Consider the following 12,488-nt stretch of genomic DNA (forward strand, 5'->3'; position numbering starts at 1 on the left):
GTAGCTCTATAATATGATACTTTATGTAGTTTGTTCAGCACAGTTTACTTAAAACTCACTTGGTGTCCACATAACAAGGAGATGGATAAAGGCCACACGTCATCAATTAGGAGAGGATTTAATGAAGACAAACTGATTTTCATGTACAGAAATTATAAATATTACTAAAGCTATAGTTTCACCCAGCTCCCGCCTCTCATGGGAACAATTAATTTAATCTTAACTTCAATATAATAATCCACGAAATGTAAGCCAGACATTGATAAACCAATTTTCAGTAAACTGATAAATCTACAGACTCGAGTGTGTCCATATTAATCCCCCCCCCCTTCCATTCATGAAGTGATATTTACATGACACTTTTCAGAAACTCAAGTTACATCAGAAAAGTGTGGTAATAAGGAACCAAACAATCTTTTGGGCAAACATCTTTTTTTCAAATTGGAGATATGGGGAATGAAATAAACGTGCGTCTATGGTCGTTATACCGATGCACAGTAAATTGCCAGCTCTCTGATTTCCCGGTGCTATCCTTGGTCAGGTTAGTGTAACAGCCGATGCATTCAAACTTTAACCTGACAAACACACACTGTTTCATTGTTTCTATGTGTTGAGGAATAATAAACTGACTGATCAAGAGTCAACTTATGCAAACCTATCTTAAATTCACTCACTAAAGAAAACATAAAATTATATTCAAAAAAGTTTAAAAGTAACAGAATACAAACACTCCAACTGTTAAAAGATTTCATATTCAGGAAAAATAATAATCAGCTTCACAAAATAAAGTATTACTGCATTTTAAGGCGTTTAAACAAATCTGCCACCGTCATTGAACTGGTCAGGGAAATCGTACAACTTTAAAGCACAGGTTTTTATCAAATATGTAGAAGAGATGCAGAACAACCTTGTTAGAAATAAATAAATAAAAGACATATCGAACGACTTCAGGGTTCCAATATTAAGGCAATGCTCTGGGCGTGTTCTCGTCAACTTCTCACATTATCCTAGGCGTAAAAAAAACAACTAACGGTCAGAGTTAGCCTAGCCAATATGCATGTTTAAATTAGAGATGATTTCATGGTTATCCTTTGTACACCCACACCACCTAAGAGAGCTGTTTATTCTGTCTTTCTTTAACACCCTGCTGATCACAACAAGAGGTTATAGCTTTTCTGGTTGAACAGAAACAGGATTACATTTGCGAGCTAGAATCAGAATCAGGACCAGACAGCTGCCCTAGAAGTGGGGGGGAAATGACCAAACATTTGTGTGGGACAATTTCATCAGTGCAATACACAAAAACAAATACAGCCTGTGGCATAAGAGCTCCCTCCCCCCCTCTCTCTCGCCCTCTCTCTCGCCCTCCAGCTGGTGGGCAAGAAAAAAAAAAACAGGTGCCAGGATATTTTAAAAGGAAAACAAAAAAACAACAGCTACAAAAACTCTGGAGATCCAGGACATACGAATGTGTGGGGGTTCCCACGGGTCCCCCGTCAGCCTAGTGGATGTAGGCCCTGTAGACTGCGGACATGTCGTTGTCTGATTGGTCCAAGGCCTTGGCCCTCTTGTACACCTAAAGAGCAGGGAAAACAAACAGCAGCCGGCGTGAGGCTTCGCAGCGGTGAGCTCAACGGTCACGTAACCGGTGACACAAACAGGGGGACAGGTGCAGCGAGAGGAGGCGGCGGCGGGCTCACCTCGTTGGCGGCGGCGGCCATGGGGGTGGGGTGGTTGGCCATGTCGCCCATGGAGATGGCCAGCCGCAGGTCCTTCTGGATGTGTTTCAGATAGTAGTCTGGCTTGAAGTTGCCCTGCAGGATGTCTTCAGAATGCAAAGGGAAGCGCGTTAGTCCGCGTGGGTAATGGGGGGACTATTGTTTTATTAGCGCTATTTTATGATTAGATTTATTTATTGCCCTTGTTCAACAGAGTTAACAACGAAATGGGGGAGGGGGGGGGGGGGGAGGGGTAATAGATGGAAAATAGTGCACAGTGCAGCAATGCAGTCCAGTTCACAGTTAATGAGTGGGGGTCACAGTGGGGGTCACAGTGGGGGTCACAGTGGGGGTCACAGTGGGGGTCACAGTGGGGACACAGTGGGGGTTACAGTGGGGGTCACAGTGGGGGTCACAGTGGGGGTCACAGTGGGGGTCACAGTGGGGGTTACAGTGGGAGTTACAGTGGGGGTCACAGTGGGGGTCACAGTGGGGGTCACAGTGGGGGTCACAGTGGGGGTTATGTGACCCAGGGGTTGGGGGGGGGGGGGGGGGTGAGAGGACCTACTTTGGCACTTCTGATCCACGAAGGTGCTGGCCATCTGGCCCTGGCAGAGGATGTCCAGGAGGGTCTGCTGCGACTGGCCGGTGGCCTGGGCCAGCGTCAGGCCCTCGGCGATGGTGGCCATGAAGCTGCCCTGCACCATGTTCAGGATCAGCATCATCTTGGCCGCGTTGCCCGCCTCACCTGAATCAGACACAACGGACCACCATGAAGAGGGGCCAGGTGGGTCGGCAACGCAAGGTTTTAATTAAGTTCCTTTAAATTAATTAAAATAAGTAATTTTGGATTGATTAATGATTCATGTGGTGCTATAATTGCAATCACGATACCCTACAGCTGATTGAGGGAACCCCTGTTGGATTATGTGGCCAGAGAACAAACTTGGGTAACCAGAAGTTGGTCGTAGATCTTTCGTCCTTCTCTTTTCCTCGTTTAATGTTTTGATGGAGCCAAGCATAGACGATTAACCAAGAAGACGTCTGGATGTCTGGAGATGGCACTAGGAGGCTCCCGGCGATCCAGTCACCCAGACGTTATCCACTATTGGAATTAGGTCGTCACACGACAATGAATCCATTGATTAGGCGGCAGAAGGTCCCGACGACACGGGACGCGAGCGTACCCAGGAAGAAGGAGCTCTTGCCCATGGCCTGGAAGCAGCTGCCGCAGTCCTCGTACACGCTGCGGTCGCCCGCCGCCAGGATGACCAGCATGCCGTCGTTGGACAGCTGCTGGCTGCCCGCCACGGGGGCCTCCAGGAAGCGTCCACCCCGGGTGGTGATCGACTGTAGAGGAGAACACACGTCAGCTATCGGGTCGTACGAGTACCGGCTGAAGGAGACCGCGCGACAGAAAATACATTTATGTGGAAAACCGAAAGGGTTTTAAGACACGCCCCCTTGACCCGTGTTCTCGCCGTGTACCTGGGAGAGCTCTGCGATGGTCTCGGGGTCCACCGTGGACATCTCCACGTAGCACTTCCCCGGCCGTATCCCCTGCAGGACTCCGCTCGGGCCCAGGACCAGCTAGAACCAGGGGAGAACCGCTTTACGTCAGACCGTGAACCGGTAACGAGCGGTCCGTGTTCAGAGGTGATGCTTACGTCCTTGGCCGCCTTGGGGTCCGACACACAGGAGAAGGTGACGTCGCACATGGAGACCACCTCTGCGGGGGTGCGGCCCAGCCTCGCCCCCTCCTGGATGAACAGGTCGCACTGGTAACCAAGAGGGGGCGGACGTTAGCGCAGTGCGGACCAATCAGACGGGTGTACAGGTGGGCGGAGTCGCAGCTTCCTTCATGACAATAACATAGGCCCTGTGATGACCCCGGTCACATCGTCCTCTATAACAACACAATAAACCCTTTAATAACCCTTCACATCGTCCTCTATAACACAATAAACCCTTTAATAACCCTTCACATCCTCCTCTATAACAACACAATAAACCCTTTAATAACCCTTCACGTCTTCGTCTCGTTAATACTACTGATTATGGTCCCGTTCCCGTCTCGTACGTTGGACCTGTTCATCGTGGGCTAAGCCCTTTCGCGCCGCGGTGCGTTGGACCTGTTCATCGTGGGCTAAGCCCTTTCGCGCCGCGGTGCGTTGGACCTGTTCATCGCGAGCTAAGCCCTTTCGCGCCGCGGTGCGTTGGACCTGTACATCGTGGGCTAAGCCCTTTCGCGCCGAGGTGCGTTGGACCTGTTCATCGTGGGCTAAGCCCTTTCGCGCCGCGGTGCGTTGGACCTGTACATCGTGGGCTAAGCCCTTTCGCGCCGCGGTGCGTTGGACCTGTTCATCGCGAGCTAAGCCCTTTCGCGCCGAGGTGCGTTGGACCTGTTCATCGCGAGCTAAGCCCTTTCGCGCCGCGGTGCGAGCCGACGGGAGGCGGCGGCAGACGCACCTTTTCTGCCGTGCGGTTCCAGACGGTGACCACGTGGCCCATCTTCAACAGGTTGGAGACGATGCCGCTTCCCATCAGCCCCAGCCCGAGGAAACCTATCCTGGAGAGAAGAACGGCACAAGGGAAACCAGCGGCTGCGTCAGCAACACAACCTCCCCTTCCACTGAACACCGATTCATCAAGACGCCTTTGAGTCGATTTATTTCTGGATTGTTATGGAGCATTGATACCGTTTATCTGTGGGTGTGATGCTTCCGTTGATGGCGGTGCTGTCGGCTGCTTGGATGGACGTGGAGCTGGTGTCCTGGACAAACACCAGCGTCATGCTCAGTAAGTATGACAGCCACTTATCGTCTCTTCACGGAGCGAGACACTTCGGAAAGATGGTCTTTCTTCCCTTTCATAATGCGTTGAAAGGAAAAAACGTAATCTCTTTACCTCTTCGATAATCTTCAGACGCTTGCTGATGACTTCCATGGAAGAGGCCGGCTGAAAGAAACGGGGACGTTTGGATGAAGAGGCTTGCAGAGGGAAACGACCCAGACACGGAGGATACACAATGCACTTTCACACTAGACCCTCTTGGGTATCTCGTTCATTCGCTCACGGAGTTCAATGCTCGATGAATGCTCATGAACATGCTATGATGAAGCCAAGCGTATGTGAATATAAAGGAGATAAACGATGTCTGGATATTAGACGGACCAGAACGCTTATTATCTTTGCATTGCAACTTGGTCATCATAACCATGAAATCACCAATTAGGAGTAAAATGTACATCTTTTAAATTGGATTGTTCAGTTTAGATTGAGTTTTGATGTGGTTTGATGTTGGATTTCATTGGCTATAGCGAGGGAAATTCAAAACTGATATTGATGCTTCCAAACCAAGTTAACAGGACCAGAGAGGAAAGTAAAAGGACACGTGTGAAACCAAAGAAACGGTCGGTCTTACCTTCTCAGACTGGCTCAGGAGGAAGTGGTGGAAATGTGGGTCATTCTTCACAGGCTAAAAATAACAGAGTTAGAATTAAAAAGACGTCTCACAGGGCAAGCATTAACCCAACTCGCATCAAATATATATAAACCTATGTTCAGGAATAATAAGGGAATTATCCTACGTCAAACCTGAATGAAAGAGTAACTTCAAATCATGCAGCCTTTTACAACAGGGCACATCAAGTGTCAGAATAGGGTGGGCTGAGGCTGGAGAAAGTGGGTGGGGAACTTGACGGACACAAAGTGCACGGACACATCACCGCACTGCAACGCGACTTTAGACATGGCTTGAAAAAAAACCTTGCGGTGCTTTCAAGAATACCTGGGGAGCAACAGAAGCGGCCCACTGGGTTGTAGCGCATACTCCCATACGAAACGCAGCAGATTAGTGTTTATGTTCAATGGGGTGCTTTGCATAGTTTGGGCAGCTAGGCTATGGTAACATGTCGGAGCCGATAGGACGTACAAACATGTGGTCAAGACCCAAACAAACCAAGAGTAGACGCCAGGGTGGGTCACGTATTGAAGGGGATGGGTTATATATCTTAACGGAAATCAAACAGCGTGACAACCGACAAACCTGTTCATCAATGTCAATGAAGGAAAGCTGGCAACACACCCAAGCCGCACCAAGTCTGGCTTTCACATCAATTCAATCACACCATTGACACACCAAACCAGGCTAAATGTATTCCCTGTATCCCTCCTGAAATAAAGCTCATTGAAGCCATCTGATTAGTCACGCAGAAAACCCACTGTGACAAACTTCGGAAATGGTTTCCAACATCTGTATAGCCTGCCTACGTTCCTGTTGTAAGGAAGAGAAAAGAGCAGAGGAGTTGGAGAGGAAGAAGGGTGCGAGTGTCCCCGTGGCGGCGGATTAGGGTAGAGCCAAAGTGTGAAGTCGAGGGAGAGGAGGAGCAAGGCAAGCAGGGCTTTGGTGGGAGGTGGGGGGGGGGGTTCACCTACACTGCTCCTCCATTTGAATCCCGAGGAGGCTCCCGCGCCCAGCTTCTCAGCTGTGGAGGACTCTGGGTCAGAGTCGGTTAAGTCCTTTAAGGAAGAAACACACGTTGACCTCGGGATCAAAAAGGCAAACCTTGAGACCAATGGCCATCTCAGGAGTTCAGGGAGGTTGCTCTTTCGGGCAGGGATTAATTGGTCTTGACAATAACCATTTAACACAAGTCTATTCAACCCGGGTGCTAAAAAAGAGGGTCAACCTGAGTATTCCGCAGATACACGACGTTCTGATTACACATCCGTGGTGCACACCAACGCACCGTGGTTTACCTCAGAGCTGAAATAACCAACTGAGTGCAATGTATTAAAACTAACGTGAAAAAGACAAGCTCCCAAGTTTCAATTTAAGTAATGAACGTAGGGGGAGATCGTTCCTCCGCAGCAAGAAGAGGGATGACCTGGACTGGGTGTGGTATGAGAAAGAGGAAGGGGGGACGACCTAGCTGCTAAAACCGTAGCACGGTTGCCGATGCAAACCGTATCTGTGGGATTGCCTCGTGCTGTGGGATGGACTGTGCACCAAGCTCTCAACCAATCTCATGGCCAACTAAACATGATTTAACAGATTGACAATGCTTGCACCACGAGTGTCGAAAGTGATACTAAAGTAAAGTGAGATGTTAATGTCTGAGCACCTGAGAACTGAACTATAAGCGGTGTTAAGAGTAAAGACATGGGTACACCATGTGCCGCATCCATTGTAACTACAAAATCCACGCCAAGACACTCCGCGCCATGGGGCAGGCCGTAATCGATTACACCGCTGGGTGATTTATGTGTACGCCTCCCAATCAACTACATTTCTAAAGGCCCGTGATGCAAGATCTGCATTTGTATCGAATACACCGTTCAGAAAGCCAGTGTGGGTCAGGTCGTATCCTAAACCATATTAGAGCAACCCTAACCCTGGTGCGCCCCCCCCCATGAGGGATAAAGACCGAAGACCCCTCTGCGTGCGTCAGCGGCCCACCTACCTTCTCAGACGGGTCCCTCAGGGCACTCAGATCCTCATCGTCCTCCTCCAATATTTTAAGTGGTTTGTTAGAAGTCTTCTTTCCCTTTGTTTCCCCTTTCCCATCAGAGCCCTGTCCGGGAGCAGAATCAGAGATGAGTAGGAGTAAAACAATAACACAGGACTGGATTGGACGCGTATTGCAAGGAAGTGGTGAGGAAGGGACTGAAGAATATACTTTTTACAATCTTTCCATCATGTTTTTTTTCTTTTTCAACCATGTTTAATTTCAAGTCATTTTCAAAGGGCCACTCACGGGTTAGCATGCAACAGTTCAACGGCAATCCCTTCGGGACTCTTTTTAACGCAACATGTGCAGACCAAAACCTTTGACGTGAGCAACTTGTTAATAAGCCAATATTTAGAAGAAGAATGAATGGTAAGTAGATCGAGCTCTTCACAGGCCTTGACTCTGAATTAATTGAAAGGTCTTTTTTCAAAGCAAGATATGTTGACACATTAGTGGCACACGTCTCCTGGTCTTATTGTAAGACTGATGTTTCCTTACCTGTTCCTTTCCTTTGGCCTTCTTCAGGAAGTCTTCCACTGCATCTACTGCCTGCTGGAAACGTTTGCCTTTGTTGATCTTGATCATCTCTTCTTTGTGGGGGTGGTAGGGCTTCAGCTGTTCAATTTTGATCCATGCACTGTGAAGATCAAGAAAACACAAATGTTTGGAACTGGCAAAAACTTTCGAAATCCATTTTAGATATGAAAAAAACAAATGGGAGAAAGGGTCACCACTACCCCCTTCTTCACACTTACTGGTCTTCTGTTCCGAAGAATTTCACAAAGTGGCACTTCTTTCCTCGGGGCTTCTTCAGATCCTTGGGAGGGCTCACTACCTGATGTGTGCAAATACAATATTGACATAATTGATCATTACATAATCATTTCATAACACAGGTAATCAAATCGAAGAGGGATCGCACTCTGATAAAAGTCGTAACTGCTTACCTTCCCCGGCCATGGTGGGTAGCGTCCAAGTTTTCCCCTGTATCAAAAACACACGCAACGCTTTCAGCTTATTCACCTTGACCAACACAACTACTAGATAATGTGGTTGTCGGATAAACACGGAAGCCCAGCAACTCGAGGGTTAGGAGGAAAGCTAACGATACACAACATCCGTTTAGCTAGTTGAGGAAACACGACAACTGTGGGGAAAGTGATCCTCCACATGGACATCAAAGTAATAATAAAGAGCAGCAGTGGGTTAAACCACGCCGAGGTAAACAGAGACACAACACTGCGATGACATAAACGTTCACAGTTAGCGATCAGTCGGACTCTCAGATAGCGACCAAAGATTTACTTATAACGTTCACCGACCACAACCACAACAGCAATACGTGCAAGTGGTGGTCCCGTGCTACGCGACGGCTTTAACGCTAACCAAACATAAGAATCGCTTTCAAATTGATTGCACATACACTTCGGGCTAGTGAGTCTAAGCGATCGTGTTATAAATGTAATCTCACCAAACTAGATCACCGATTCTCAGATGCACGGTCGCCATCTTGCACCTTTACTAAAAACGTCGCACTGAATCAGGGAAGAGACGAAGACACGGTAACGACATGCGTCACTTCCGCCCTCGAAATGCGCCAATGGGCGACCGCGGTCGTATTCCATCTTATTTTCTCTCTCTAGCTTGATATTATTGGAATCAAGAGTCAGGTTGTCCAACATTGGAAACAGGTGAATTATACCTTGTTGGGAGTTGTGTCATGTAATGTTACAGGTAGGATTGTAATATTAAACTCAACTCAGTGGATATCTCCACAGTTTAATATGATTTGATTCCATTACATTTCATCGCCTTATATTGCCACCCTATGGGTCCATTGGTATATGTTTTCAGCCATGAGGAGGTGGAGAGAGGAATGCCAAAGTTTGTGATCTTGCACCCATCTCCATTCCCTCAAGCCTTTAGCTGTATTTATTATCGCCTTTTAGGAGAATGTCATGACTTCTAGGGATAATGTCAGAATAATATATTAATAATCACACATGATAATGCTTAATACTTCACTGTTATTTTGTTGTGCCTACTGGTACTCCCTACAGTTAGCGGTGTTTGGGCCTGGTTAGTTGCCACTGTGGCACTTGGCCTGTTGCCATATTCAGCCTTATGTGTTGACGTGGCTTTGGGCCAGCCTGTAGGAGCGAGTACGGGTGCGTGGCCTTGGTGCCTTGTTTCTTTCCTGTTTTTGTTGACCAAGGGAGCTAGGCATATCCTTTAGCTTTTCTTTGGGGCAATTAGACTTGTTTTTAAGGTCACCCTCATGATGTATAACTTCTTAGACCCATCTCAAGCTTGATGCTATTCGGTTGCAATAAATCCTTTGTTTTGAAGTCAAGTGTCTGTACTATTTGAGTTGGCTTTGTGTTACCTCCTCTATCCCCTAGACTTGAGGGTCGTTACGAGGGCGGTTCTTGGGCGACCGCATCCCAGCGAGGACCATCCTGGATGTGCCCTTCAGGGAGGAGGACTATGGAGAGGGGCATCAGTTGGCAGATGAAGACCTCTTCGTTGTAGCAGAGCTTATAGAGTATTCATCCGCAGAGCTCCCGCTTTCAACCAAGAGAAAAATATTTCAGTTGGTATATTGCTCTGCAGTCTAATCTAATTATTATCTCATCGTTTGACAGACTGAGATAAGATACGTCTGCTCAGCTGTAGAACTGTGAGAACCTTCCATTGGCCTGTTCTGTGAGTGGTCCTAATTACTTTAAAATCAGTACGCAGTTGTGTTCAGTACATTATTTTCCATGAGTTAATCACTGGCTTTTGCCGGGAAAGAGTTGTGCTTTTTTTTTTTTCGAAATTCTCATCAAGTTGTCCATGGCTATAAACCCAGTGCACATTTATAGTCTCAATCCAACTTGTGCTCAATCCATGTGTATAAAACCGGATTGATTGTGTTCCTTAGCATTGGCGTATCTATCTTGGCAGAAAGCACTCTAAGGAGAGAGTGAGAGAAGATGTGTGCAATTAAGATGCAAGTGCAGTCTTGTTCCATTATCTAGTAGTCTAAATAAGTGACAAAAAGAGACATTAGAATAAACTTTTTACAGAATATTAGCTTTGCATTTGCATCCCACATATGTATTTGTTTTATTATGATTAACCTACAGCCTCATAAGCTGCTCACCAATATATTTGATTCAGTTCATAATAAACCCTAAGAGGATTAATCACTTCATTGTTGTCACTGATGTACTTTGCAGTCATGACAAAGGGACTCAATGTTGTCAATGCTGTATAGTTTTGGGTGCCCTCAAAATGTTGAAGTATATTTAGTAATATAATAAAAATAAAAGCAGTAGTCTGGATAAATGACAAATATTTTGCGATACTAATATAATGTAATTGTAAATTGTCTTGTCAGTGCACATCTTAATCTCTCCCTAAATCTAATTTAACTGTTATGGTGAGATCCAATGGTTTCGTTATAAAATGAAACATGAAACATGAAACTCACTGCAGTTAATAATGAAGGGCAAAGAGCTTGACCCACAAAGATAAGGACAAAGCGGTCATAACGCAGTGGACAAAAAGGCTTAGGTGATTAACCACCAAGAAGACTAGTGTGAGAATGTTACACACAAAAGAAGTATGCATGAGTAGTCAATTTTCCAAGTCCTTTGCGATGCTTGTGGAACCCGGGCATGTATTACCTGATGCCTTGTTTTTTTGTAATTATTTTAAAAATTGTTAATCAAATAGTGCTATTTCGCAATACTCACAGGCATGTTTCCCCCTTCAAAAATAGATTGATAAAACCCAAACATGTGAGATGAATTAGACGAGTTGGTGGCCAAATGTCTCATTTAATATAAGCAACATAACGTCAAACAAAGTCAACCAGCCTATCTACACTTGTGAATGAGTCGTTTTGTAACGGGATGCCTTTCCTAATCAATTAAAGCACCTTTATCTCTCTTACCATCCGGAGAGACGTAAGACATGGAGCACGGCTCCTGAATGGACCCAGGTCCCCGGTCCCCAGGTCCCCGGTCCCCCAGGTCCCCGGTCCCCCAGGTCCCCCAGGTCCCCGGTCCCAGGTCCCCGGTCCCCCAGGTCCCCGGTCCCCCAGGTCCCCGGTCGGGGAGCTGGCCTTGGTGCTGATCCCGTCAGCGTTGACTAGATTAGTGATCAGAAGATTTCTTTGCCTAACGCGACTTAGTGATTTCTGACGGCTTTGAGTAACAGAGGTGGTTGGTCCTCCTGCATGTGGACGACCCCCCGGTTAGGGGGCAGATATTGAGTCCAGAACCGAGTACCTGTTACCTGGAGGGGGTCCCCCCTAGCCACGGGGCCTGGCTGCCTCCCGTCTGCAGTGCTGCTCAGCGTCGGGGCTGCAGGTCTTTGGGCGTTGGATGACAGCCATCCCCAGGCACCACCACCTCCCATGAACACCGCATTAACATTCATCACCGTAGCAATTAAATCGAACTGCAGGCAGTTACTACGAGTGGGATCATCCAAGTTCATGTCTATGGCAACTATAACCAGTGGCGGACTCATGGAGGCACAATAACCGTGCCTCCATGGTTGAAAAAGTGCCCTCAATAGTAACGAATACGAGAGAAAGTGCCTTATTGGCTGCCCTTTACATGTGAAAAAAAGTTATCGGGTGCCCTCTGGTGCCCCTTCATACAATAAAGTATGATGAGCCCTCTAGAACAAGAAAATTCGATAACGTGCCTCAATGAGTGCCCTCTGGATGCCCCCATGGTTGAAAAAGTGCCATCTACCGTAGAGTGGCGAATGCGAGAGAAAGTGCCCTAGCTTTTTGCCCGCGGGTTGCGCCCCATGTTGTGCAGAATGGGCCCTTTTTCATTTAGTCGCCCCTGCCCTTCAAACAGTCTGAGTCCGCCACTGACTAACGACTGTAGAATGTAGGCTACGAGATGGCACTCTCGTGTCCCTTTAGTAGCAGCTCAACCTGTGAGCAGAGCAGCTCAGACATCGCGAATGACCGGTAAGAGTCTGACTGATATCGATTGGTTAGGGTTAATAAATGTAGCCAACAGGTAAGCTTGGAATACCCCTCTTCACACAGTACTTTAGAATTCCAAAATAAATATTAATCACTTTTACACTTTGATTAAATAATTATGAGACGAGTACAGCACTCGCTGCCGTTTTATTCTCTATGCGTCTTTAAAATCTGTTGTGACAAGGTGATCCAGGAGGAGATAAACTTGTCCTTGTAGCTTTCACCGATAGCCAGCCTCAAAATGTCACTGATGGATGA

The 12,488-nt window shown here is 47.1% G+C and overlaps 1 protein-coding gene across 2 annotated transcripts; it reads right to left on the reverse strand.

Moving 5' to 3' along the window:
- Positions 1 to 102: 102 nt before the first annotated feature.
- Positions 103 to 8,823, reverse strand: glyr1 (glyoxylate reductase 1 homolog (Arabidopsis)). Of its 2 annotated transcripts, XM_060045932.1 has the most exons (16): positions 8,703 to 8,823; positions 8,179 to 8,215; positions 7,987 to 8,066; positions 7,730 to 7,868; positions 7,184 to 7,294; positions 6,156 to 6,239; positions 5,143 to 5,196; positions 4,626 to 4,676; positions 4,418 to 4,491; positions 4,188 to 4,287; positions 3,386 to 3,496; positions 3,207 to 3,308; positions 2,906 to 3,068; positions 2,287 to 2,466; positions 1,701 to 1,825; positions 103 to 1,576 (listed from the first exon to the last, which is right to left on the reverse strand). In XM_060045932.1, exons 1-16 carry the CDS (start codon positions 8,738 to 8,740, stop codon positions 1,502 to 1,504), a joined length of 1,524 nt encoding a protein of 507 aa, XP_059901915.1. In that variant the 5' UTR covers positions 8,741 to 8,823; the 3' UTR covers positions 103 to 1,501. The 2 variants fall into 2 exon arrangements, with proteins under 2 accessions (XP_059901915.1, XP_059901916.1); XM_060045933.1 differs by lacking the exon at positions 6,156 to 6,239.
- Positions 8,824 to 12,488: the final 3,665 nt, after the last annotated feature.

The sequence above is a fragment of the Gadus macrocephalus genome, chromosome 2, assembly GCF_031168955.1.
Source record: "Gadus macrocephalus chromosome 2, ASM3116895v1".
Lineage (NCBI taxonomy): Eukaryota > Metazoa > Chordata > Actinopteri > Gadiformes > Gadidae > Gadus > Gadus macrocephalus.